Raw genomic sequence first — 26,436 nt, forward strand, 5'->3', positions numbered from 1 at the left:
CTGCATTTCCATAACTGTACATAATTTGTTAACAAAGACATGTTGTACCAGGTGGATGTTGTATGATTTAATGACTGCTTGCTGTGGATTATACCCCAGTCTTGGTGTTTGCTCAGGTACAGACAACTTAAAATCATAGAACTGTTCTGATTGGAAAAGGCTTTTAAAATCATTGAGTCCAAACATTGAAGTAAGACCACCCTGACCGTTAATGTCCTGAACTACCATGTCCACACACCACTTGAACAGGAGCGGTTTCACTCCCAAGGACTGTGACTCCACCACCTACCTCTGCAACCTATTCTGATGCCTGACTACTAGATTAGGACATTTGTCTCTTTAATTCAAAGCAGCTGTTACTTAACGTAGGCTCTCCTGGAATGCTTGAATACAAAATCAGCAAAAACAATGCAAATGTGTTTTGAAAGTGATTCCTTATTTAAGCATATCCTTCAGATTTATTGTTGTAATGATTTTGGTATCTTAGTTGTACCTAAATCCGTACAGAAAATACACTTTATTTGTTTTCAAAATGGGAGCAATTTCATAAGGTCACTCTGAAATCGGTTTTAGGGTTTGGTTTTGGTTTTTTTTGTCTAATTCTTACTACTATTTACATGGTGGGAAGCACTTCAAAAATTGAGAAAACTAAGCAAAAGGAGTCTAAGAATGGAACCATCTTCTGTTTCTGTTGCATAACATAATGGAAGTGGCAGTTTTTACATCATGTTCACAAGAAAATTAGATGTCCCTACTTGCATCACATCCCTGCAAGCTACAGTTTTTAGGCATATGAGTAATTTTCATGGGGGTGTGGTAAATAGCTGATAGAATCCTGCATGAGTAAAGATACAGCTTTGTGGTTCCATCGAAGGTGATGCAGTTGACTTGTAAGAAGTCCTTTTAAGAAATGCAGAGGATGGGGAGAGAATATTTAGGGATGTGTATAGCTGAACTTTTACATGAGGTTTTAATAGTTGGGGTTTTTAAACCACCCACTGACACTCAAGATTCTCCTTTCCCATTTGTGCTGCAGGGAACTACCACAAGGTTTAGGACTGTGAGTCTGCTTTGCCCACCTGTATTAGAGTATTAGAAGCGAGACCACGGCTGTTCTGATACTGTTGGTTCTAAGTAGAATCTTCTCCTCTTTTGTTGTCCCCAACCTCTTTTTGACCTTGTAAGAAAAAGGCTGATGATAGCCAATTTAAAATGAAAATGAGACTTGTGTTGTTTTTTAAGGAACTACTTCAAAGAATGGAGATAATTGAGAAGAAAGAGAATGAGTTCTGACTGCTGAGGCTCTGTGTTTTCTTAGAATATGGCATACATGAAGAGATGTTAACTGTTTTTTTCCCCTAACTCCCTGTTACCCTGGTTGCAGCTGGAAATGGGGGAGGCACGTAGCCCTGTCTAATTAGGACAAAGACACACAAGTGTGAGTGTCTGACGTAACTTCTCTTTGCAGAATTAGGATGCTGTGAAGTTGCTGTGTCAGCAAACAGGTGAATGTAAGGATGAGTTAATGAAGTTTTGTCACCACAAGGTTTTTAGCATTGACTGTATAATACAGCTGTAAGATGATGTGCTTAAGTCCTGTTACTTATCTTTAAGGTATGTATTTCTTTAAGGTGTGTTTTGACTGTGGAGCGAAGAACCCTAGCTGGGCAAGCATAACATATGGAGTTTTTCTCTGTATTGATTGTTCAGGGACCCATCGATCACTTGGGGTTCATTTGAGTTTCATTCGGTAAGTAGCTTTTAATGTTTTATAGTAAACATTGCATCTTTTACTGTTGCCCTTTCTTTGGTCAGCTACCAGCTCAGAAAGGAAAACCCATTCTTTGTCAGCTGCCGTTTCAGACCTTTTTCATGTTTGCATTGGCTTTGATTTATCTGGTAAATAGGTAGGGTTCAGTACAGTTTGTATTGTGCACCCTTTCCCATTACCTGATTGTTGTGTTTGTTGCCTGCATTTCTTGGCAGGTCTGTTTCTACATCAAAGATTATAAAAATGAAGAATGGACTAAGCATGTTCAAGCATTTTATCATTCCTCCAAATCAAGACTGAGGCAAATACTAGCTTATTTTCTTTAGCAGAGTGACAGTATATTGGTCATGAAGGTAATCTGACCACCAGCAAGCCAGTTCAGTAAGCTAAGCAGCATTTGGCTTCCTGTAGTGGTCCATTATGGTGTTAGTGCTAGTACTGGTGTAATCCTAGAATCAGTCAGGGTTGGAAGGGACCACAAGGATCATCTAGTTCCAACCCCCCTGCCATGGGCAGGGACACCTCACACTAGATCAGGCTGTCTAGAGCCTCATCCAGCCTGGCCTTAAACACCTCTGGGATGGGACTTGCACCACCTCCCTGGGCAATCTATTCCAGGCTCTCACCACCCTCATCCTGAAGCACTTCTTCCTAACATCTAGTTTGCATCTACCCATTCACTTTGTTCCATTCCCCCTAATCCTATCATAATGTGACATCCTAAAGGGCCCCTCCCCAGCTTGCTTTTTGGCTGCTGTTTACCTTACCTTAGTCAGTTGGTGCAGTAAAATCTGCACCCTGGACTTGGCATATTTCAGTGAGTATCCTCACAGATGACCTTTTTCTTGTAATAATTACATATTTGAAATTTCTGTTTGAAATGAGAACAATGCATACAGGAGTGGATTTCAGATAAAAGCTGTTTTCTGTCAGCTAAAATTCTTTATTTGCTGCATTTTCATAGAAAATTCATAGAAGTTTTTCATAGAAAATTTCATCACAGAATGACAGAAACATCCAGGTTGGAAAAAACCCCCAGGATCACCAAGTCCAACCTAGAACCCTACTCTACAGATGCACCTTGAATCTAAGCACCCCATCCAAACGACCCTTAAACACATCTGGGGTTGGTGACTCCACCACTTCCCTGGGCAGCTCATTCCAGCATCTGATCACTCTGTCTGTGAAAAACTTTTTCCTACTATCTAATCTAAACCTACCCAGTCTCAGCTTGAGGCCACAATCACAGAATTGTTTCTGTTGGAAAAGACCTTTAAGATCATTAATCCAACCACTATATAGAAGAGCATTATAAGAGGCCTCTCAGAAATCCATTACTAATCATCACAGTATTAATTCTACTCCTGGTCACTGAGCCCCAAATTTTTCATGTCATACAACATTCAGATGGTTCCTTTGCCCATTCTGTGTGCCTGTTATCTGCTGGTAAGAAAGTTCAAGCATAATTCCACTAAATGTATCTTACTGCTGCTTTTTACAAGGGAAAACCTGTCAACCAGAGGATGCAGCTTTTTCAAGCTTTGACAGAAAAGCTGTGACAGTTCTCCACGGCTTTTTTAATGTATTTTGCCCATTGTGTGTTGTTGCACATTTGTGTGCTTGGGGCTTTTTTGTTTGTTTGTTTGTAGATGCATGTTTTTCACTTTACCAAACAAAAGGGAGGAGAGAGAAATGCTTTAAAAAAACAACAAAAAATATTTTAAATGGCTTTGGAGATAACAAAAATATGTTTCCCTCTGTCTAGATCTACAGAACTGGATTCCAATTGGTCTTGGTTTCAGCTGAGATGCATGCAAGTTGGAGGAAATGCAAATGCTGTAAGTACTCTTATTTGCTTTGCAAGATGCAGAAGGATTGGAAGCTATTGTCTGTCCTTATTGACTCACATCTTGGGGACATTTGATTTTGCCTGTCCATTTCTCTTTTTTTCTCCCCTCCCTTTCTCTCCTCTCCCTTCCCCTTCTCTCTCTCCTCTCTCTCCTCTCTCTCCTCTCTCTCCTCTCCTCCTCTCCTCCTCTCCTCCTCTCCTCCTCTCCTCCTCTCCTCCTCTCCTCCTCTCCTCCTCTCCTCCTCTCCTCCTCTCCTCCTCTCCTCCTCTCCTCCTCTCCTCCTCTCCTCCTCTCCTCCTCTCCTCCTCTCCTCCTCTCCTCCTCTCCTCCTCTCCTCCTCTCCTCCTCTCCTCCTCTCCTCCTCTCCTCCTCTCCTCCTCTCCTCCTCTCCTCCTCTCCTCCTCTCCTCCTCTCCTCCTCTCCTCCTCTCCTCCTCTCCTCCTCTCCTCCTCTCCTCCTCTCCTCCTCTCCTCTCCTCCCTCTCCTCTCTCTCCTCCTCTCCTCCTCTCCTCCTCTCCTCCTCTCCTCCTCTCCTCCTCTCCTCCTCTCCTCCTCTCCTCCTCTCCTCCTCTCCTCCTCTCCTCCTCTCCTCCTCTCCTCCTCTCCTCCTCTCCTCCTCTCCTCCTCTCCTCCTCTCCTCCTCTCCTCCTCTCCTCCTCTCCTCCTCCTCTCCTCTCCTCTCTCTTTTCCCACCTCATTTGAATAATTTCTTTGAGTATTGACTTAATTCTTCTTGCAACTTTTGTATCTTGGCATAACTTTCAGATGTTTTATTATTATTGTCATGAAACATCACTGAAAAAGCCAGATCACATTCCTTGTCACTACATCTCTGATTTAAGAGGGAAGCTGCTGAAAGGCTTTCCAACAGTTTGTAAACCTAGCTTACAGGCATCTTCCTCTGATCATTCATCATTGATGAAAAATACTGTGCCAAAAATCACATGAACTGTCAAAGTCGCAATGAAGTTAAGATCTGATTTATACCTGAGGTAAAACTGATGTACAGACAGCACATACTGCACTGTCAGAGAGGAAACAGCAGTGTTATGGTTTGAGCCAGTTTACACTGGCTGTAACTTTGAATTTCACTTTTTACATACTCACAAATAAGTTTGTTACACATCAGTTCTGTAAACTGAAGCTATGCTGACTGCTGTACTGTTCTTGATATCTTTTTTAGAAGAGGTTTTCCTCTTTTTTTGAAGATTGACCACCAGTGGCTGAGACTGCTTCCCTAAGTTGACCTACACAATATGGAAACTTGCAGTTTCCCGAAGAAATTTCAACTTTAATTCCCTGGAAGCCTACCCCTTACCTTTCTTCATTTATTCTTTGACCTTAATGTTTCTTTAAGAAACTTCACCCAAATGTGCTTTCCACAGGCTTTTTCTTAACAATTTTCTTAACAATCTGCTTTCTTAAGGTTACCACTTTAATATTCTGCTGTTTTTTTGTTTCCTATTTCTGTACAAAGAAAATTATTAACTGAGCATCATTATTATTTCTTTTCCACTGCTGTGTTTTCCAGTCAACCTTTTCTTCTTTGAATTAGGCACTCAGCAGGTCATTGTCTCTGGCTTAGAGATCTGAGCACTTGCACTGCATCTGTTGTCTTTTTCTTCTGCCTGTCCTTTCTAAGTTGCATCTGTCTGTATTAATACTGCTGTTGTATTAATTTATTTGTCGAGTTTCTGTTATTCCACTTAGTAGATAGAACTTACAGTTTTGATTAATTTGGATAGGGAGATTTTATGTGAAAAAATAGTGGGGGTGTTTTTAGCCAAAGGGTTGGAAGCTCTGATTAAACTCCATAAACTTTGCTAGTTGGAAATAACAGATGGCAGAGTTTGAAAAGTGCTTCAGTTAATCACAGAAAGCATAGTAATAGAGGAATAACAGTAAGCCTTAATTAGTTACTTTTAGGAGTTTTTGTCTTCTTTCTTGGATGTCACTGTTTCCTATCACACATTTTACCAAGATGTGTAACATACCCCACAGCTACCCCTCAAATACCTCAAATTCACAGTGACCTGTTTTGGGTTTCCTAGGAAGATTAGTAGCTGAAGGAAGCTGTAAAGAACAGTTCAGTAAACTGCCTGGACATTTTAAAAAACAAAATGAACATTTTCCTTAGAACATCTTCCTTAGAATCAGCCAGATCAGAAGAGACTTTCAAGCTCATCCAGTCCAACCTAGCACCCAGCCCTAGCCAGTTGTCTACACCATGGCACTAAATGCCCCATCCAGTCTTTCCTTGAACACCTCCAGGGATGGCGACTCCACCACCTCTCTGGGCAGCCCATTCCAGTGCAAATCACTCTCTCTGTAAAGAGCTTACTCCTAACATCCAGTTTATACCTCCCCCGGCACAACTCGAGACTGTGTCCCCTTGTTCTGTTGCTGGTAATTCTGTTGCTTACAATTGCAGTAAAAAAAATCATTCCCTTTTTGTTTCAATTAAATGTTCCAGTTAAATCTGCTGTTTAGAAGCACTCTCAGATTAACAGTCAATTTGTATTCTATAATTGCTTAATGATGCCTGATAATGTCCTGGCTATGCATCGGATTGCTACGAAGTCTGAAGCATTCTTAGTTCCTTTTGGTTTTAGAATAAATCTCTTACGATGACTGGAATTAATGTTTGCCAAAGAAAGGCTGTATATATTTAATTGCAAAAATGATTGATCATTTTGGCATCTGTGATTGTGGCTGTTTCTTCTGCGATCACAGAATTTGAGAGGTGTTGTTTTTCCCCCTCACAGCTGTTGCTCAATTTATATACAAAGTCAGGTATAGAATCATAGAATGGTTTATTTTGGATCATCTAGTCCCAACTCCTCACCATAGGCAGGGACACCTCCCACAAGAACAGGTTGCTCAAGACGTCATCCAACCTGGCCTTGAACATCTCCAGGGAGGGAGCAGCCACAACCTCCCTGGGCAACCTGTGCCAGCGTCTCACCACCCTCACTGCAAACAACTTCTTCCTAACATCCAGTTTAAATCTCCCCTCTGCCAGTTTAAACCCATTACTCCTCATCCTGTCATTACAAGACCTTGTACACTATATTTATGCTTTGCAATTGCAGCATGTAAGGCTATACCCTTCTGTTATCTGGGCTTACTGATCCTAGCAGAAACTTGTATGTTATGTTTTGTTATAAAGGTCTGAGTATTCCCCTGCACAGAAATGATGATTTGATAGTAAACTCTTGGTACTGAGATAATTTTTTTTCTTCCTTTTCATCTTTCAAACAACTTGTGGAAATCTGGTTTGAATGTATCCATTTGCTTTTGGTTTAAGATCACAGAGTTGTAGAATGGCATAGGCTGGAAGAGACCCTAGAGATCATCTATTCTGACCTCACTGCCATGGGCACCTCTCAGCTAGATTAGGTTACTCAAGACCCATCCAACCTGACCTTCAACATCTCCAGGGAGGGAACATCCACAGCCTCTCTGGACAATGCATTCCAGACTCTTGTCATCCTTGCAGGGAAGAATTTCTTCCCAAGATGTAAACCTATTCTCCTTCAATTTAAATCCATTCCTCCTTGGTCTGTGAGTGGGCATTCTTGTAAAAGGTCCCTCTGCAGCCTTTCTGCAGGTTCTCTTTTAGGTATTGGAGGGCAGTTCCAAGGTCCTCCCAGAGTCTTCTGCAGGCTGAATATGAGAATAAATATCTTCATTTGTGTATTTGCCTATACATGCACAAGCATACAAATATATATGGTTACATATAGGTGTGCCTACACACAGTTTTCTTCTGAAGGAAGACCGCTTTTACAGAGTCATTTTGATACTGGTGAACATAACCTTGTGTTCTCTAGGATGTTAGAGATGATGAACAGTATCTCTTAGAGTATTGGGAATACCCTTTTAAGGGCAGCTCTGACAAATCAGTTTTGCCTCTTCTTTTCTATGCTTACTTTTTTAGAACTAGGACTCTTTGTATATAATGGTGTCAAGCTTGCAGTTGTGCATGCTTTTAAAACTTCCCACTAATATATTTGGTTATTTCAGTTGTTTTATTTATGCATAAAAGAGGTTACCAGAAAGGAGTTTTCTTATTTTAGGTATCTACACAGACTTCATAATTTAAAACATTAGGTTTGGGTAGAGGAACAGAGAATTTTACTGCCTCACTATATGTGTTGTATTGAAGCCTGTTAATTTTTTAATGTTTCTCATAGCATTTTCTGTGTTCTCCTTCATAGTCTGCTTTTTTCCATCAACATGGATGCACTACCAATGACACCAATGCCAAGTACAACAGCCGTGGTGCCCAGCTTTACAAGGAGAAGATTAAATCTCTTGCCACACAGGCAACAAGAAAGTATGGTACTGATGTGAGTAGTGCTTGCCCTGTGTTGTTAAGATTTCTGAAAAACTTTATCTTCTTCCCCTTTTGAGTCAGTTGAAGTTTCTAATTAGTAATGCAAAATATTGTCTGTCTTCAGGAGGTACACATTGCAGTGAATAGCTAAGCTGGAGAGTAAACTGTTTTCACAGAATCACAGAATGTCAGAGGCCAGAAGGGACTTTGAAAGCTCTTCCAGTCCAACCCCCTTGCCAGAGCAGGATCACCCAGAGCAGATCACACAGGAACACATCCATGTGGGTTTTGAACATCTCTGGAGAGGGAGACTCCACAGCCCACCCTGGGCAGCTTGTTCCAGGGTTCTGTTACCCTCACAGGGAAAAAGTCCTCCTTGTGTTTACATGGAGCTTCTTATGCCTCAACTTCCACCCATTTCCCCTTGTCTTGTCACTGGGCATCACCAAGCAGAGCCTGGCTCTAGCCTCCTGGCACTCACCTTTACATATTTACAAACACTGATGCAGTCACCTCTCAGTCTCCTCTTCTGCAAGCAGCACAGCCCCAGCTCCCTCAGCTTTTCCTCTTAAGAGAGATGTTCCATTCCCTTTATCGTCTTTTGCACTGGACTCTCTCAAGCAGTTCCATGTCCCTCTTGAACTGAGGGGCCCAGAACTGGACACAGTACACCAGATGCAGCCTCAGCAGAGTAGAGGGGCAGGAGAACCTCTCTCCACCTTTTCAGCTTACCTTTTTTTGTTTGCAGAAGACCACTGAGATAGAGGACAGCTGGATGTTTTGTTGCTGCGTTATTAAATGTTAATGTTTGCAGTAACCTACAGGAGTTATAGGCAGAAACTTTAGTCTTCAAAATGAAAACTTGTTTGCAGCTGTGATTCCAAATGATACTCGTTTTATTGCACAACAAAAATGATTTGCATATGAAGGTCCTTGGAGTGCAGGTTGTAGTTCTGTGCTGCACAATGCTAAGAATGATCTGTGGCACCGTGGGCTCTTCTGTGCACCCCAGTATCAAACCTTGCTCTAAGCTGTCAGCATCTTTTCAGTCTGCTTTCACTGTAGCAGAGGTTTTCAGACTCTGCAGACCACACTGGTACAGTTCTGAAAACTGTTTTCAATTGCTGCTAGTGTTAAGTTTTCATGGGTTTGGGGTTTGTGTTTTCATTTGTTGTTTGTTTTGGTTTGGTTTTTAACTTTGGACAAAATAAGAACATTAGCAAGAAAATACCATATGAAAAAAACATAACTTATTACAAAGCTTTAATGACAACAAATATTACTGCTTTGTTAGGAAGGAAGTGGATAATCTGAAGGAACACATAAAAGATAGATGAAAGAAAAAAGGAGAATGCCACACATCAAAGCACAAATCAGTTTGTTAGGAAAAATTATGTACCAGGAAAAAAAAATCAATCATAGCCTGGAAAAACAAAAATAGTTGTAAAATGAATGCATTAAAAAAACATGATGTAGTTGTCCTGTAACATTATCTCTCTCTCTTTTAATTCTAGCTGTGGACAGATGGATGCGGAATGCCTCCTGTGTCACCTCAAAACAAAGAGGAAGACTTTTTTGCATCTCATGTTTCTCCCGAGGTATTGATTATTTGCATTTAAGTCTTGATAGGTTAACTGTGAGGAATATGAAACCTTGAAAGAAAACCTTATAGAGTAAGGGTAGATCAGTGAGTTAACATCGGTCTGCCTTTCCTGCTGTGGGTCTCAAAATTCTTCCTGGGTATGACCCAATTTCTGAGGTGCTAATTTAGAATGACACAAATAATAGCTAAACGTTGAATAAAGCTCTGTGTTTATAGTTTAAACTGGCAGAGGGGAGATTGAAACTGGATGTTAGGAAGAAGTTGTCTGCAGTGAGGGCAGTGAGACACTGTCTCAGGATGCCCAGGGAGGCTGTGGCTGCTCCCTCCCTGGAGGTGTTCAAGGCCGGGTTGGATGCAGCCTTGAGCAACCTGTTCCAGTGGGAGGTGTGCCTGCCTGTGGCAGGGGGTTGGAACTGGATGACCTCTGAGGTCCCTTCCAACCTAAACCATTCTATGATTCTGTATTTTTTTAAGCATTCAGTTGCACTTGGACACATGAAATGTTGTTTGAGAGTGCTCTGACTAAAATATACTGTGTGCTAACTTTGGATTTTAACCAGTGAATTTTAACAGTTCTTGAAACATTTGCTAAGCAGAAGCCTTTATTTCTTCGTCCAAAATACTTACATCCTCTTTGAAGATGTTCAAGTAACTTTCTGAAGGCTACTGCTGCTGTTGTTTTTTGTTTAGCTGATCCTGTCTCCTTATGGTGTTTATGTCACAGATGATTGTTCTGGAGTTTCTGTTGTGTCTGGTATTTGGGGGCTGGAGATGAAAAGGGAGGGGACAAACTCTTCTCAGTTGCACCCTGTGACAGGACAATGGGTAATGTGTATAAACTACAGCACAGGAAGTTCCACCTCAACATGAGGAAGAACTTCTTGACTGTGAGGGTCACAGAGCACTAGAACAGGCTCCCCAGAGAAGCTGTTGAGTCTCCTTCTCTGGAGACTTTTAAGCCCTGTCTGTCTGCATTCCTGTATGACCTGAGCTAGAGCCTGTCAGCCTGCTCTGGCAGGAAGGGTGGACTCTACGATCTACGGAGGTCCCTTCCAACCCCTAACATACTCTGATCCTGTGAAGTGTTCTTGGTGCCGTGAAAGGATAACGTGAGGAGGGAGATCTGTGACCCCAGACCTCTCCTGCAAGTGCAGACACGCAGATACTTTGCCGAGTTATGCCCCATGAATAAGTAACAGATAGGAGGAATACTTGTATTAGACAGGTGATACTTTGTAAAGCTCATCTGTAAATAGCCAGGAGAACTCTCTGCTGGTGGGCATGCTCTGGGGAGCAGTTGCCATGCACCCCAGCATGCTGTAATAAAGGCATGCCTGCTCTCTAATGCTTGGATAGTGTCACTGAGTTTGATTCCCAGTTTTGATGGCAGGTTTGAAACCAGCTTGCTTTGAATAAGGCATTTCTTACAACTGTAATAGCTGCCCTTCTGAAAGCAGGTTTTAAACCTACACTCTATAATCATAAGAACCCAATATTAACTAAACAGTGGTGCTTAGGCAGTCTTTGAGCTTGGTGCTTGTATTTATTGCATTCTGTCTTGTGTGCACTTTTGATTTTGTGATTTTTTTTCAAGGTGAAGAATACAGAGTGGGTGTTATCAGAGCCAGAGCAAGTCTCCCTACAGCAGAAGACTTCAGAAAATACTCCTGAATGCTCTGAAGGTTTGACTGATTCTTTGTTAACAAAAAGCTGCACTTTTCTGTCTAGTCCCTTGGCTTAACTCTTTTCCTCCCACTTTCATAATAATCTAACCATGCTAATTTGGAGAGAAAGGACTTTTTAGAAGTGTTATGCTAGAATGTGTGGGACTGCATGTTCCTTTAATGATGTTTCATAGACATAAATTTGTATTCAAACAGACTTCAGATGAATCTTTGGGTGCCTCCTGCTCTTCTAGTAACTAGTAAAGCCATGATAGAAATAACAAATACCAAACAGTACCCTGAGTACAGCGAGTTGTGCTTTGGTATTTTAAACATTCTGATATTCTTACCCTTGTTACTCATTGTTTTAGGACCAGAACATGGACCAAGTGTTGACTGCCTTAGTACATCACCAAAAGCTGCATTAGGTAATGGATGTAAGCAGAGGAATATAGCAGTCAGAATAATGTACTTAAGTACCTGTTTGTACAGAGAATGTATGACTGGGAAGATGTGTGACATCCTCACTTTAATACCACAGCCTGCATGACTTAGCTGAAAAACTGGAAGGCTACTACCAGGTCTCCTCAAAGCCTCTCCTCTTCTGCAGGCTGAAGAGCCCCAATTCCCATAGTCTGTCCTCATAGCAGAGCTATGGCCTCCTCTGGACTCACTTCAAAAGGTCTTTAAAGTCTCCAGAGAAGGAGCCTGTAGAGGGCCAAAACATTAAAAGAAATATTTTCTCTGCTCCAGATTTTCTTCCTTGTTTGCAAACACTCCTGCTCAGAGTTCAGCATGTGCTTTCAAAGGTCACTGTTAAGCCAGCTGAGGTGCTCGTCTGCATTGTAACATTGTGCAGAGAATGTATGACTGGGAAGAGGTGTGGAATTCTTGCTTTAATGCCACAGTGTGCATGACTTAGCTGAAAAACCTGACTTTGTCTTACAACTTTTTCTGTCAAACTGTACTCCTAAGGAGTCAGTGTTGTTCTGGTTTTATCTCTCTTAGCTGACCTGATGAATTTAGATGCTGCATACATCACACCTACTAAAAGTGATTTACACTTCCTGTCAGACTGTGTTAAATTCTGCACTGAAAGCACATGGTGCAGTGATCTCTGGCTTGTTATTTCTGTTGAGCAAGCCCCTCTTGTACCAATAGGTTAGTCTTTCTATCTAGGCCTAGTTTTTGGTCCCTTTTCAGAAAACTGAACAAAAAAATTTACACTGGAAAAATCTTGGGGTTGCAATGCAATGTTTTCAGTGCCCAGGATCTTCACTGACTTAACACTAAAGAGTATGTCATAGTATAAGGAAATGGAATAAAAAGCCCAGACCAACCTGAGGAAAATCCATTAGCATGAAATACACCAGGGATTTACCATTTTGAGGATCATCCTGCAGGAAGAGATTTCTGAGAATAAAAACTGCTGATTCGTAGCAGCACAGGTGTAGTAAAGAAGTGGTGACTGGGACTAGCTTAGTATTTTGGGATGATGTGATCCTCACTGGTTTTGTATTCACTTGGCCTGATAATGCTTGTAATTTTGTTTATGATCAGACAGCTATGTTTTATCTGTTTCACACAATCAATAGCTTTCTATCCTGGAAGCAGCATGGAAATGGTGCAAAATCAGCTGGACCTCTAGTCCAATTCTAACAAATCCTATATTCTTGTTCCATTTACTAACAAGCATCTACAGCTGGAAACTGAGCTGTAATTTTATTCCCATTTTGTATTTGCATATCCTCAATCAGAGGCAGTTTCCAGCATTCTCTTGGAGCTCATCAGAGCCCATGTAACTCAGTTTAGTATCTCAGTCTCTTAGCATAGAAACTTAGCATTGAAAAAAAAACACCAAACAATTTTGAGGCTGATACTGTGGAAATTATCTCTGCTGTTCTGGAATTAATAAAATGATGTCTGAAATAATGTACACTTAATCTTTGCAGAGAATACCACCTTCATTAGAAAGAAGCCAAGTCAAGCTAAGAAGGGGGTAAGTGTACATAGATAATTTTTACTTGATACTGTGTTGCAGATCCCTGGCAGTATGTAGATTGCAGTATGGGAGGTACTGTGTAAGTGAGCCCTAGGCTACTTGTAACAGTTTATGAGACTAAAAAGGAATCGAGAAATGTTTCTGTATCAGAACAGTCAATGGTCTGAAAATGAATAATTGTTAAGATGAAAGTGTCCAACAAGTCACTGCTGTTATCTGATAGAGTGCTTCAGATTGTGGATTTTTTTTCTGATGCTCCTCATAGGCCACGTGCTCCAGGCCCTTCACCAGCCTTCTTGTACCTCTCTGAACACTCTCCAGCACCTCAATGTTCTTCCTGTAGTGAATGACCCAGAACTGAACACAGTATTTGAGGTGTGGCCTCACCAGTGCTGAGTGCAGGGGGATGGCCACCGTGTTTCTAATCCAAGCCAGGATGCCATTGCTTCCTTGGCCAATTGGGCACACTGCTGACTCTTGTTCAGTTGACTGTCAAGCAGGACCCCCCAGGTCTCCCTCCAAATCACAACTTTCCAGCCACATGTCCCCAGGCCTGTGCAGCCTGCACTAGATTCTGTGGTCCTGTGAATTACCACCAAACGGTTCCATGGTGATAAATTTTATCACATTATTTCTGTGCAGCAATATCATTAAAGTTCTGAGATACATCTAGTTAGATACAGATATCTGTAATATTTGTTTCAAGAATTAAAATTACAGTAGTTTCAGTACCCTCTGGTGCCTAAGTACAGAGCTAACTAAATTTTTAAGAGTCAGTAGAAGATCAGAGGCTCACGGGATGTTAGGGGCTGGAAGGGATCTCCATAGATCAAGTCCAAGCACCCTGCCAGAGCAGGACCAGATAATCTAGCACAGATTGCACAGGAACACAAAGAATCATAAAACGGTTTAGGTTGGAAGGGACCTCAAAGATCATCCAGTTCCAACCCCCCACCACAGGCAGGGACACCTCCCACTAGAACAGGTCACTCAAGGCCTCATCCAACCTGGCCTTGAACACCTCCAGGGAGGGAGTAGCCACAGCCTCCCTGGGCAACCTGTGCCAGTGTCTCATCACCCTCACTGTGAAGAGCTTTTTCCTAACATCCAGTTTAAATCCCCCCTCTTCCAATTTAAATCCATTACTCCTCGTCCTGTCATTACAAGACCTTGTCAATAGTCCCTCCCCAGCCTTCCTGCAGACCCCCTTCAGATACTGGAAGGCCACTCCAAGGTCTCCTCAAAGCCTTCTCTTCTCCAGGCTGACGAGCCCAAACTCTCATAGCTTGTCCTCATAGGAGAGGTGCTGCAGCCCTTCTCTTCATGGCTGTCCTCTGGACTTGCTGCAACAGGTCTTGAAAGTCTCCAGAGAAGGAGCCTGTAGAGGGGCAAAACATTAAAAATTATTTTCTCTGCTCCAGGTTTTCTTTATTGTTTGCAAATACTCCTGCTCAGAGTTTAGTTTTTGCTTTCAGCGTTGAATGTTAATCCAGATGAAGTGATTGTCTCCATTATAACATTGGGACTTTTGATTTTGTTCTTTTTTTCCAATAAATCAAGCTTGGTGCCAAAAAAGGTGGTTTGGGGGCACAAAAAGTGAGCATCCAAAGCTTTAATGAGATTGAGAAGCAAGCACAAGCAGTAGATAAAATGAAGGAACAAGAGGATCTTCGTAGCAGTAAGATAACCGAGAAGGAAGAGCCTCTGTAAGTATGATTTGTACACACACCAGTGAAACATGAAGCCCAATTTCATGTTAATGAAGTAGTTGGCAGCATTTTAAATCCTAACAGAGCTTTGCTTATGCACAGGCAACTTCAGTTCTTAGACTTAAGAAAAAAATGTGGCTGAGCTGGGCCAAAGCTGGGTCAAGCAGCAATTGCCCCCTTGCCCTGGTTTATTTGCTATTGGATATATATGCTCTTTAAAAATAACCTTACTGTTATTTAACACCAAAAAATAAGGAAATGTTCCACTGAGAGAGATGAATAAAATGTGAAACAAATCTCCAATATGCTAAATTGAAGTATTCCCAGGGAAGATGCTTGCCTCTTGGACTCTCTTTACCCCATACTAAGTGTACTTACTTTATGTTGGCTTGGTGTAGTGAAATGAATCCTTAACAGCCTTTCTAAGGGTGCAGGGAGCATACAAATACTCAGCTTTATGGCTGCTATTAGCTCAGACTTTCTGTGCTGAAGGCAAGAGGATAGTTTAAGGATAGCTGGAATTACCTGATTCACTTTCAGGTGGATTATGCTGGAACTGCCTTCATTTTCACCCAAAGCCTTTAACTATTTCTGTCTGAAGTCTTGAATCATTAAATACTCATCCCTAAAGCTCAGAGAGTGCTATTCCTCATTCCTTCCATTACATAGCTACACATTTTTGATTTTCAATGTTTTATTAGTTGTCATCAAAATTAGACTGTTGAAGAGTTGGGTAATATCCACATTTAATGTAGTGAAGCTTAGTATCCTCACTTAATTACCAAAAGAGATCATTTCTATAACCCACAGAGAAATGTTATGCATTCTTACCTGATCACTTGAGCTCATGCTACCAAGCAAGCCCTTTGGTCTATAATCTCCTCCCTTCTCCATGTGCTCACTTTTATGTGCAGAAAAGGGATGCTTTGTGGACATCAAAACTATTAAATCACAAGGGGATAACTCATTTTTCCTGAAGTATTTTTCCAGTCATGCTTCAATATGACTGCCAAAATCTACCACTGATTTGCAGGAATGGACTACTAAATAGCAAGAAAAAATATTATTCCTTATTATTTATTATCATTCTGATCTTTAATGATGTAGTTCACTTTGGAGAAAAGTCCTAAGTAGTGAGTCAGGGTTTTGGGTTGGGTTTTTTTCTGTTAGAAATCTATAAATCCATAGATCCAAGGCAACTTTTGGTGTCAGATTGCTGCAACCTTTCTCTGGTGGCCAGAACCCTCTGAAAATACCTGCAGATATCAGGAGTTCACAGATCCAAGCCCAGCAGTTGCAAGACAACTCAGTTTCCCTTGGATTTATTTTAACTGTAGATGGCAGCATACATCAACATTAATGAAAGGTGAACACTAAAAATGGCTTTCAACTCATTTGGGTGGCAGTTTTCGTTTTAAAAGCTTGAGTAATGAGCTTTAGTAAATTAACTCCTTATGGCTTTACTACATGGTGGAATGGAAGCAATGTTTTTGTATCACTGAATCACAGAATGTCAGGGGCCAGAAGGGACCTCGAAAGCTCACCCAGTCCAACCTCCCTGCCAGAGCAGGATCACCTAGAGCAGATCACACAGGAACTTGTCCAGGCACATTTTGAGTATCTCCAGAGGGGGAGACTCCACAACCGCCCTGGGCAGCCTGTGCCAGGATTCTGTCACCCATAAAGGGAAAAAAAATCCTCCTGATGTTTACATGACATTTCCTACCAGCTTTACTCGGTATCCCTTGTCCTGTCATTGGGCATCACCCAGCACAGCCTGGCTCCATGATCTTGGTGCTCACCCTTTACATCTTTAGAAACATTGATGAGGTCACCCCTCAGGCTCCTTCTCTCCAAGCAGCACAGCCCCAGCTCCCTCAGGCTCTCCTTGTAAGAGACATGATGAAGGGAATGCCCTTCATCATCATTGTGGCTCTGTGCTGGACTCTCTCAAGCAATTCTGTGTCCCCCTTGAACTGGGGGGCCCAGAACTGGTCACAGTACTCCAGATGCAAAATACAGAGCTGCAAGGTACATTGCTGATTTTCTACTAAAATTATGGGGTGGGACATCCAGCATAGCATTTGACAGTCCTCTATTAATTCTGTGTTTCATTCTAGCATATCATCTTTACGGTTGAGCTACAGAGATCTGGATATTAAAACAAAAGAAGAGAAGTTAAATCTGTCTGGTAAGAAGAAAAGTGAACTGGAGAGACTTGGCATAGGATTTGGCAGCAGAAGAAGGTATTTAAAATGCTTTGTGGCTTTATGTAGCTCATTGGAGTTAGGAAACTTAAAAAGGCACTGAAGTGCATGGTGGAAACTTAAACAACATCATCACAGAATCTACTATTGGGACAGGGCAGGATTGCTTCTGGTAGGTTTAATTTCTATCCTGCCAAATGGGTACTGACCTGAGCTGTAGGAGGTCTTGTATGGTGTTTGCCTCCATGTAAGGAAGGTAGTGAGGATGTTTTCAATAAACAGCACCAGCTATAGTCTGTCTTTTAGAAGCCAAAACTCTGGAAAAGTCACATCGTTGTGTTTTCCAGCTGTTCAGATGGTCTGTATTCAGAATTGTGTCCTCTCACTATGTCAGAGAAGCTCGGGTTTTATCACCACCCTTCAGAAACTAGATTTGTGCTTTCCTTTCCTTTGGTTTTAGTGTGTGAACTGTGTCATCTCTTTACATACTTATCTTTCCATACTTTCTTCTTATCTCCAGTGGCATTTCCCACTCAGTCACCTCAGATATGCAAACAATAGAGCAGGAAGCACCTGCAATTGCAAAGCTGAAGAAAAGCCACCCTGATGATGCAGAAGACTCCTATTTCTCCTCTAGTTCCAGGTAATGTATACATTTTTTTTCTTTAGAGTGGGGGTAGAAGTATATGCAGGTTACACAGTCAATTATACACACTGTATTTGGAGCTTAAGATGAAAACAGAAGTCCATTGGACATGACTACATAGGCATAGAAGGCCTAGGCTGGAAGAGACCTTAGAGATCATCTAATCCAGCCTCCCTGCCATGGGCAGGGACACCTCTCAACAAGACCAGGTTACTCAAGGCCCCAGCCAACCTGGCCTTCAATGTCTCCAGGGAGAGAACATCCACAACCTGTCTGGACAATCCATTCCAGACTCTTGCCATCCTAATTTCTTCCTGAGATCCAATCTGAACCTATTATCCTTCAATTTAAATCCATTTCCTCTTGTCGTATCAGTGTGCACTCTTACAAAAAGTCCCTCTGAAGCCTTCGTGCAGGTTCCTTTCAGGTATGGGAAGGCAATTATATGGTCCCCTTGGAGTCTTCTCTCCAGGCTGAACAATCCCAACTTCCTCAGCCCATCCTCATAGCAGAGGTGTTTCAGCCCCTGGATCATCTTTGTGGCCCTCCTCTGGACTTACTCCAGCAGATCTGTGTCCCTGTTACATGTGAAATAGTTGACTGTACCCCAGTGACATATGTAAAGAAGAGGAGTTAGTTTCTCTGAGGAGAAAAACAGCCTGAATGATGTGTTTATGGGTATTGTCTCTACCATTAAATATTTATTGCTGCATACTGAATGCAGTTTTTTGTGAAATGACTTTTTTTTGTTTTCCCTTTCTTGTGGTACTGTCTTCAACTTTCTATTTAAAATTATCTACAATCAGGCTTTGACACTTACTTATGCTGCAGTCTAACAATATAAAGTTCCTATTTTTTCAGTATCTTTTGTTCTTATTTTTTTAGGTATTATGATTCTTCAGATTTGAGGAGCAGCACTTTCTCTAAATGGGATGACAATTCAGACTCTTTTTGGAAGAAAGAAAATAACAGTAGAGATGTGGATATAATGTTAACTTCCAAAAGTACAGGATTTTCAGACAGGTATGCCAAGAAAACCTACCTGATTTTTTAACAGGAAGTACAAGCTTGTTAAAGTCCTATGAGTCCTGGGCACAGGAGTGGGATTTTTTTCCAGTCTATAAGGAGAATTTGGCCATAGTTTTCATCAGCAGTCAAGGGACTACCTGGTTGCATTTCTTTTGTAAGCCAAATTCCCTATTTACATTTTAAGTACTTAGCTGTTTTGCTCACCACTGTACAGTCTCTGTACTGGTGGTCGTTTGTCTTGTACTGGAGGTGATTTCTAAGGTGTATTGGTCTGATTTAAACTTCCCAGTGACTCAAAATAGCTAACAGAACAACACAATAATAGGATGCCTTCCCCTCTCCCCCTGCTTTGGAAAGAAAGGAATTAGATGTAAAACACCCAAAGGATAGTCTTGCTTCAATTTGGAAATTAAAACTAAAATAAATAAAAGCTATTTAAGGTAGGAGAGTTACAAAGAGGTATAAGGAAGGGAAACAAGATACAAAAGTATATATACAACCAGATGGATGGCAGTGGATGGAGGTAGATTCAGGAAAGGGTTGTCCACCATGTGGTAGGATGGCCACATGGCAAACGGGCAAACAGGAGCAGCAGGAACGAGGGTGCTGCTAGCAGGTAGGGAGGGCAAAGAGCAAGAGCAAACAGGAAAATCCTCTGTTTTTGTAGGAGGCCTGGACAGGAAGTGGGAGTGAGCTAACCACTACAGCTGGGGTCAGGTTCAGACCACCCTAGGAGGGTTAATGCTGTACACAAGGTGTATCAGCAAAAAAAGTAGACAAAATACGTGGAAAGAAGCTCAGATAACTGCAGTATTCTCAGAGCATTCATTGAAGTCTTTCTTGCTTTGTTTGCTGCCTGATGAACAAAAGGGAACTCAGCTACCTAATGCATGAAACTGTAGGACACTCAGCTTGTAGGATGAAGGAGCTGAAGACACTTGCAAACAACAGGTCTAAATTGTTGTGCTGATCAGAAATGAATGCATTTCTTCTTTGACAGCTGTGCTGTAATCAAGTGGGGAATGTAAGAATATGGAGGTTTATGCTCAGTTGGTGTTTTCTGCTCTGTTCTTACTTAAAACTGGATTTTTCCTTTACCTACAAAGTGCAGCTTGTGCACTTCAGTAGTTTTATTTGCTGCTGCAGCAACTTCATTATCTGAGTTTCTTTGTCCTGGGCTAATAACTTTTATTAAAAAAAATTATTGTTATAGAATCAAAGAATGGTTTAGGTTGGAAAGGACCTCAAAGATCATCCAGTTCCAACCCCCCCACCATAGGCAGGGACACCTAATAGAACAGGTTGCTCAAGGACTCATCCAATCTGGCCTCAAACACCTCCCTTGGCAACCTGTTCCAGTGTTTCACCACCCTCACTGCAAAGAACTTCATCCTAACACCCAGTCTAAATCTCCCCTCTGCCAGTTTAAACCCATTCCTCCTCCTCCTGTCATTACAAGACCATGTCAATAGTCCCTCCCCAGTCCTCCTGTAGGCCCTCTTCAGATACTGGAAGGCTACTACAAGGTCTCCTGGAAGCCTTCTCTTCTCCAGGCTGAAGAGCCCAACTCTCCTAGCTTGTTCTCATAGGAGAGGTGCTCCAGCCCTCTGATCATCTTCTTGGCCTCCTCTGGACTCCTGGACTCACTCCAACAGTTTGATGTCTTTCTAGTGTGGTAGACTTCCACAAAGCACAGGAGTTATTACTTCTGGTTTGGTTTTATCTGCATTGTGGCAGAAGGCAATAAATTTACCCTCACTAATGCACCTTGTTTTTCTTTCAGGCCTGCATCTCGTCGTAAGCCTGAGTATGAATCATCCTTAATCACTGATGAGGCACAAAAGAAGTTTGGCAATGTAAAAGCAATTTCATCAGACATGTATTTTGGAAAGCAAGATCATGCTGATGTAAGTGGAAAGCAGTGATCAGCGTTTTTGAATGTTAAAATATTCCTCAACTGTAAACTTGCTGTTCTTGTGTAAAAAGAAAGCAAAGAATAGCTAAATTGGTGGAATTATTAAACTTGTGGAATCATAGAAGCATTTCAGTTGGAAGAGGCCTCTACGATCATCGAGTCTAACCATTGCCCATGGCTGTCAAACCACGTCCCAGACTGTCATGTCTGCATGATTTCTGAACACCTCCAGGGGGTGACTTCACCACCTCCCTGGGCAGCCTGTTCCAATGCTTAACCACTCTTTCAGAAAGTAAATTTTTCCTAATATCCAACCTAAACCTCCCATTGTGCAACTTGAGAACATTTTCTCTCACCCCACCTCTAGTTACTTGGGAGAACTGACCCTCACCTCACTCCAGCCTCTTGTCATGGAGTTGTAGGGAGCAGAGAGGTCTCCCCTCAGCCTCCTTTTCTCTGGACTAAACCACCCCAGTGCATTCAGCTGCTCCTCCTAAGCCCTATTCTTCAGAGCCTTCACCAGCTTTGTTGCCCTTCCCTGAACCTTAGTGTCTTTCTTACAGTGAAGGCCCCAAAACTAAACACAGTATTCAAGGTGTGAACTCACCAGTGCCGAGGCCAGGGGACAATCACTTCCCTGGGCCTGCAGGTCAAAGTACTGCTGACACATGCCAGAAAGCTGTTGGCCTTCTTGGCCTGCTCTGCCACTTGAATATTTGCTTGATAGAAATTTAACTCTGATAGCTTAGTGTTTCGTTTTGAAGAGTTGCAGCTTCAAGTAGAACCTTAACTTCCAAAATTGTTCTCTGATAGAAGGAGTAGACTAATGCATTGGTCTTTAGAATCAGGCTGATGATTTGTCCTAAATACCCAAATGGATGCCCCCAAACCGTTGTTCCAGCAGCTGCCCCATCGGTATTTGTTACATGAAAAGATGATTGCTGTTTGAAGCCTAAGCAGAGACATTGTTAAACAAATGACAGGTAACTGAATCAGCTTAGAAGTAAAAACCAGATCAATATAATGTTGTGGTTTGGAGGCAAGGGATCACACTCAGTTGTGTGTCTGTCAGTTGGGTTTTTTCGATGGGTTTGTAGTGTTTCAGCAATTTTAGCATACCTATCGGTGAGTAAGCCACTTGGTGTTGCAATGGTAAATGTCACTCTGATCGATTCAGAAATGAGTTGAGATGATGATAAACTCTCACCATGTCAGTCATGTGAAAACTACAAAATGGGAGCAACTTTCAGAGTGGTCAATGTCAGCTGCATTTGTATGTCCTAAAACCATACCTCTGATTGCCTGAGTTTTCTGCCATGGCCTCAAAGGATGACAGGATACAGTCACAGTACTTTCTCTTCTCAATTATTTTCTAGTATGAAGCAAGAGCTCGACTAGAAAGACTTTCTGGAAGCTCATCTATAAGTTCAGCTGACTTGTTTGAAGATCAGAAGAAACAACCAACAGGTATGTACTGAACAAAGCAAGAAGCTCTTGGTCTTCTGTACTCTGTAAACTACTACTTGGCTGTCACATTGGGCTGGAACAGGCCCACAAAGGTCATCTTGTCCAACCCCCTGCAACCAGCAGGGACATCTCCAACTAGGTCAGGATGTCCAGGGCCACATCATGTCTCCAGTGACCTGGCCTCAACCTGGGCAACCTGCTGCAGTATTTTACCGCTCTCATTGTGCAGAACATCCTCCTTTTGTCCAACCTAAATCTACCCTGCTCCAGTTTCAAACCATTGCCCTTCATCCTATCACTACAAGACCTTCTGAACTGACCTTCCTCAGCCTTCCTCTAGGTCCTGTTCAGATACTGAAGTGTAGCTATAAAGTCTCCCTGGAGCCTTCTGTTCCCAAGGCTGAAGAGAATAGCCCCAGTTCTTTCAGCTTGCCATCACAAGAGAGGTGCTCCAGCCCACTTGTGCCATTTGCAGAGGCAGGTATCCAGTATGAAGGTGTGCCCACTAATTCCTGTCATGGATCAGTGGGTGATCCTAATTGTTAGCATGTTAGTGCTTGCCATGCAGCTAGGAGCACAGAATCATTGCAGTTGGTAAAGGCCTGTAGGGGATCTAGTCCAACCATTCACTAACTCTACAAACCTGTTGCTAAGCCATGCCCATCTGCACCGCATCTCTGCCTCTTTTAAAAAAACACTTTCAGGGGTGAGGATTCAACCACTTCACCAGGATCTGCTTCCAGTATTTGAGAACCCTTTCAGTGAAGAAATTTTCTTTAATAATCCAACCTAAACCTCCCGTGGTGCAACTTGAGGCCATTTCCTCTCCTCCTCTCATTTGTTATTAGGGAGAAGAGACCAACCCTCACCTCACTTAATCCTCATTTCAGAAAGCTGTAGAGAGCAGTGAGGCCTCCCCTCAGCCTCCAGACTAAACAACCACAATTCCTCAGTTGCTACTTACCAGACCTGTTCTCCAGACCTTTCACCATCTCTGTTACCTGGACCCATCCCAGCACCTCTGTGTCTTTTGTAGTGAGGGACTCAGATCTGAACCCATTACTGGAGGTGCTGAGTGAGTTTTGAAACATCTGTGAGTTCTGTTATATTTAGGACTATACTTTCTGTTTTCTAATAATAGTAGTAGACTTCACAGTAAGCAAACTGTGTTGGCTTTAAGGCAGTCTGGATTGCAAGCATTGTTTTGAAGTTTTGAAAGTTTACTTAACCCTTACTATAATTTCAGATGTAGTAAAGTAAAATACACCCACCCACAGAGCATGCAAAGCATGATGTATGCGTGTGTGCAATTAGGGCTCACCCCTTCAGCCACCACTGAGGTGCACTCATCTTTAAATTGCAACGTTTAGGGTACAAACCATCCAAACATTAATTACTTACCTGGAACCACAAGGTGATGACACATTGGCTGGGGTTATGAACAACTGGAGAAGGGAAAAGGAAGATGTGCTTAAGAAATTTGAGACCTTTGCCTAGTGTTTTACATTGTAAATCAAATATAGGTATTTAGTGTTCCCAGCGCTAGATTGTACTTCAAGGTGGGGAAAAAAAGCTGCTTTTAATATAAAATCCTGTTTTCTTCTTTGTGTATGTTCTCCTTTTAGGAAGCTACAATATAACAAATGTCTTACCTGCAGCTCCTGATATAGCTCAGTTTAAGCAAGGAGTGAAATCAGTGGCTGGAAAACTTTCTGTGCTTGCAAATGGAGTCATGACATCTATACAGGTTAGTAAAAATACTACAATATATTAATCACTGTTTGAAGTCTTTTTGTAGGGATTTAGTATCATGGACCCCACCACTGAATCCTATCTGTAGGGAGAAAAGAATTAATTTGGGTTTTGAGCTTTGTAGATAGTACACACAAAAAAATCAGTAGCTGGTAGCTCACCTGTCTTAGAATAGCAGCATCACAGAATGGTTTAGGTTGGAAGGGACCTCAAAGCTCATCCAGTTCCAACCCCCCCAGCATAGGCAGGGACACCTTCCACTACAAGAGCTTGCTCAAGGCCTCATGCAACCTGGCCCTGAACACCTGCAGGGAGGGAGCAGCCACAACCTCCCTGGACAACCTGTTCTAGTGTTTCACCACCTTCACTGTAAAGAACCCTTTCCTAACATCTAGGTTTAAATCTCCCCTCTTCTAGTTTAATCTTTTTTGCTTTTCCCCCTTATTTGGTTTCTTATAATTGAAACAAAAATTCAGTTGTGGAAGTTATTTGCTGGTACTTTGTTTTCAAAGTTTCAGAGGTCAGAATAGAACAGTTGAGTTGGAAGGGACCTATAGGCATCATCTACCCCAACTCTTGCATTGGCTCTTTAATTGATTTGAGAGTAATACCTTTTACCTCTGTATACTAAGCTAAGACATCCTGCTCTCAAGAGTGTAAAGTCATGCTCTAGGTAGTTTGTATTTTGTGGTTGAGGTCAGTGGGAGCTCTCGGGTATTTGAAAAATCAGGCTAATAATGATCTTAGAGCTGAACCCTAAACTTGTGTTCCTGGAAGCACTGGTCAGTTTTCTGTTACTCTTTAAGAATTAAACTACTTTTTATCTTATATCTGTAAGTGAAATGAATTTCTTTCAATGGAAAACATACTCATGTCTGGGTTTTTTTGCCTTTCTAGGATCGATATGGTTCATAACATCTTCTGCATCAACAGAAGTACACTCTCTAAAGAAGGATTTCTCTTCAGGTGTACAAGTAATCACACTGCCCATTCCAGTGAAGATTGCCTTAAGACTGGTGGTATTGTCACTTACTCCAGCATATTTGTTCCCTTGTGCAGCTTTCTGGCTCTGCCTCTCCTCCCTCCTATTTCACAGCAGAAATCTTGTAGCAGTTTGTTACATTGGGTATGGTTTGGGGTTTTTTTCTCCTCCTTTACTGCCTTACATTTCTTAGTACCCTTAGTGTTAGCTGTTGGAAGCTTTACTTTATGACTGGGTTTGTAATGTATGTACATATGGGCACACCATGATGGGTGCTCACATGGGCACTAAGCAATGAGTGCTTGTATGGACACACTGCAGTGGATGCTCATATGGACACACCGCAATGGATGCTCGTATGGGCACTCAACAATGGATGCTCGTATGGGGACACAACAACGGATGCTCATATGGGGACACAACAATGCATGCTCATATGGGCACACAGCATGAACACCTACATTGGAAATGAGACTTCCTTGATTGGAGTCAGTGCAGCTGCATCCTCACTCGCCAGGCATAGCTTGTCTTCTGATTGTCTTATGAGCTGTGGAGAAGAAAACGTAACTTAAGCATATTTTGAGGTGGTATTTAGTGGACTGTAGCAAAATATAGAATTAAATTAAACCTTTGCTTATCAGGAAATAGAAGCTCTTGCAGTCATAAATGGATGTGCATTGAAGTGATGGGGAATTAGTGTTTTAAAGCAATTTTCCTGATAGAATATTGTGTGCTCAGATGTGATGTGTAGCGATGAGACATGAGGTATACTGAAGAGTGGATTTCATCTTGTCATGGGAAACACTGGTTCCAAGTTTTGAAAATCACACAAAATGTCAATATGGAATCCTTAAGTGCTTTTTAAGAATCTCTACTGGGGACCAATTTAAAAACAAAATGGAAATTAGCTCTAAAGGGCCTAATAGAGTAGTTAATTAAATACTTTTATGTTTACTGCAGTCTTAGTTTGTAGATAAATTATGGAATGTCTAATGAGGAAATAGAGAGGCTGTGTTTTAGACAGTCTAGAATTTATTGTTGATGACATCCTGTATAAAGATTATTATGACCTTTAAGAAAAAAAAAAATCAAACCCAACACAACCAAGAACAAGCTCAAGTCAATTCTGTTCTGTAACTTCATTTCTTAATTCAAATTTGTAAACTGCTGATACCTAATAAAAACAATTGGTATAAACTGTTTCTGTGTGCAGACATCAGTCTCCAGCTTGCTAAATAGTGCCATCTGTATTCTGCTTTTAATTTCATTTAAGGAAAGTGGCTTTCTTACTAAATTGCTGTAGTGATTTAGAAATCAAAACGGTAAGGTTTGGGTGGAAAATAAGCTACTGTACTAAAATACAGCCACTGAACTAAGCTGCTGCACTGAAATACAGTTAACAGTGTAGCTGTACTTGCTATTTGATTTCTAGCTGCCTCATACCAACTCTCAGTTCTGATAACTTGCTCTCCAAAAATGATCTTTAGAATGAGTGCAAGA

General features: G+C 41.7%; 1 protein-coding gene across 3 annotated transcripts in view; it reads left to right on the forward strand.

Annotated features, from left to right (window-relative positions):
• Nucleotides 1-26,136, forward strand: part of ARFGAP3 (ADP ribosylation factor GTPase activating protein 3) — a 30,186-nt gene extending 4,050 nt beyond the window's left edge. Inside the window, exons 2-16 of one of the 3 annotated variants that reach the window (XM_064166668.1) lie at nucleotides 1,632-1,750; nucleotides 3,537-3,609; nucleotides 7,842-7,973; nucleotides 9,475-9,558; nucleotides 11,158-11,245; nucleotides 11,599-11,655; nucleotides 13,180-13,226; nucleotides 14,790-14,935; nucleotides 17,059-17,184; nucleotides 17,666-17,788; nucleotides 18,677-18,814; nucleotides 20,604-20,727; nucleotides 22,112-22,202; nucleotides 23,828-23,949; nucleotides 24,852-26,136. In XM_064166668.1, the coding sequence (XP_064022738.1) occupies nucleotides 1,632-1,750; nucleotides 3,537-3,609; nucleotides 7,842-7,973; nucleotides 9,475-9,558; nucleotides 11,158-11,245; nucleotides 11,599-11,655; nucleotides 13,180-13,226; nucleotides 14,790-14,935; nucleotides 17,059-17,184; nucleotides 17,666-17,788; nucleotides 18,677-18,814; nucleotides 20,604-20,727; nucleotides 22,112-22,202; nucleotides 23,828-23,949; nucleotides 24,852-24,869 (1,488 nt within the window). In that variant the 3' untranslated portion in view covers nucleotides 24,870-26,136. The remainder of the gene's footprint in view (nucleotides 1-1,631; nucleotides 1,751-3,536; nucleotides 3,610-7,841; nucleotides 7,974-9,474; nucleotides 9,559-11,157; nucleotides 11,246-11,598; nucleotides 11,656-13,179; nucleotides 13,227-14,789; nucleotides 14,936-17,058; nucleotides 17,185-17,665; nucleotides 17,789-18,676; nucleotides 18,815-20,603; nucleotides 20,728-22,111; nucleotides 22,203-23,827; nucleotides 23,950-24,851) is intronic. The other 2 variants (XM_064166670.1, XM_064166669.1) reach the window with 2 other exon arrangements.
• The last annotated feature ends 300 nt before the right edge of the window (nucleotides 26,137-26,436 follow it).

The sequence above is a fragment of the Pogoniulus pusillus genome, chromosome 27 (assembly GCF_015220805.1).
Source record: "Pogoniulus pusillus isolate bPogPus1 chromosome 27, bPogPus1.pri, whole genome shotgun sequence".
Taxonomy (NCBI): Eukaryota; Metazoa; Chordata; class Aves; order Piciformes; family Lybiidae; genus Pogoniulus; species Pogoniulus pusillus.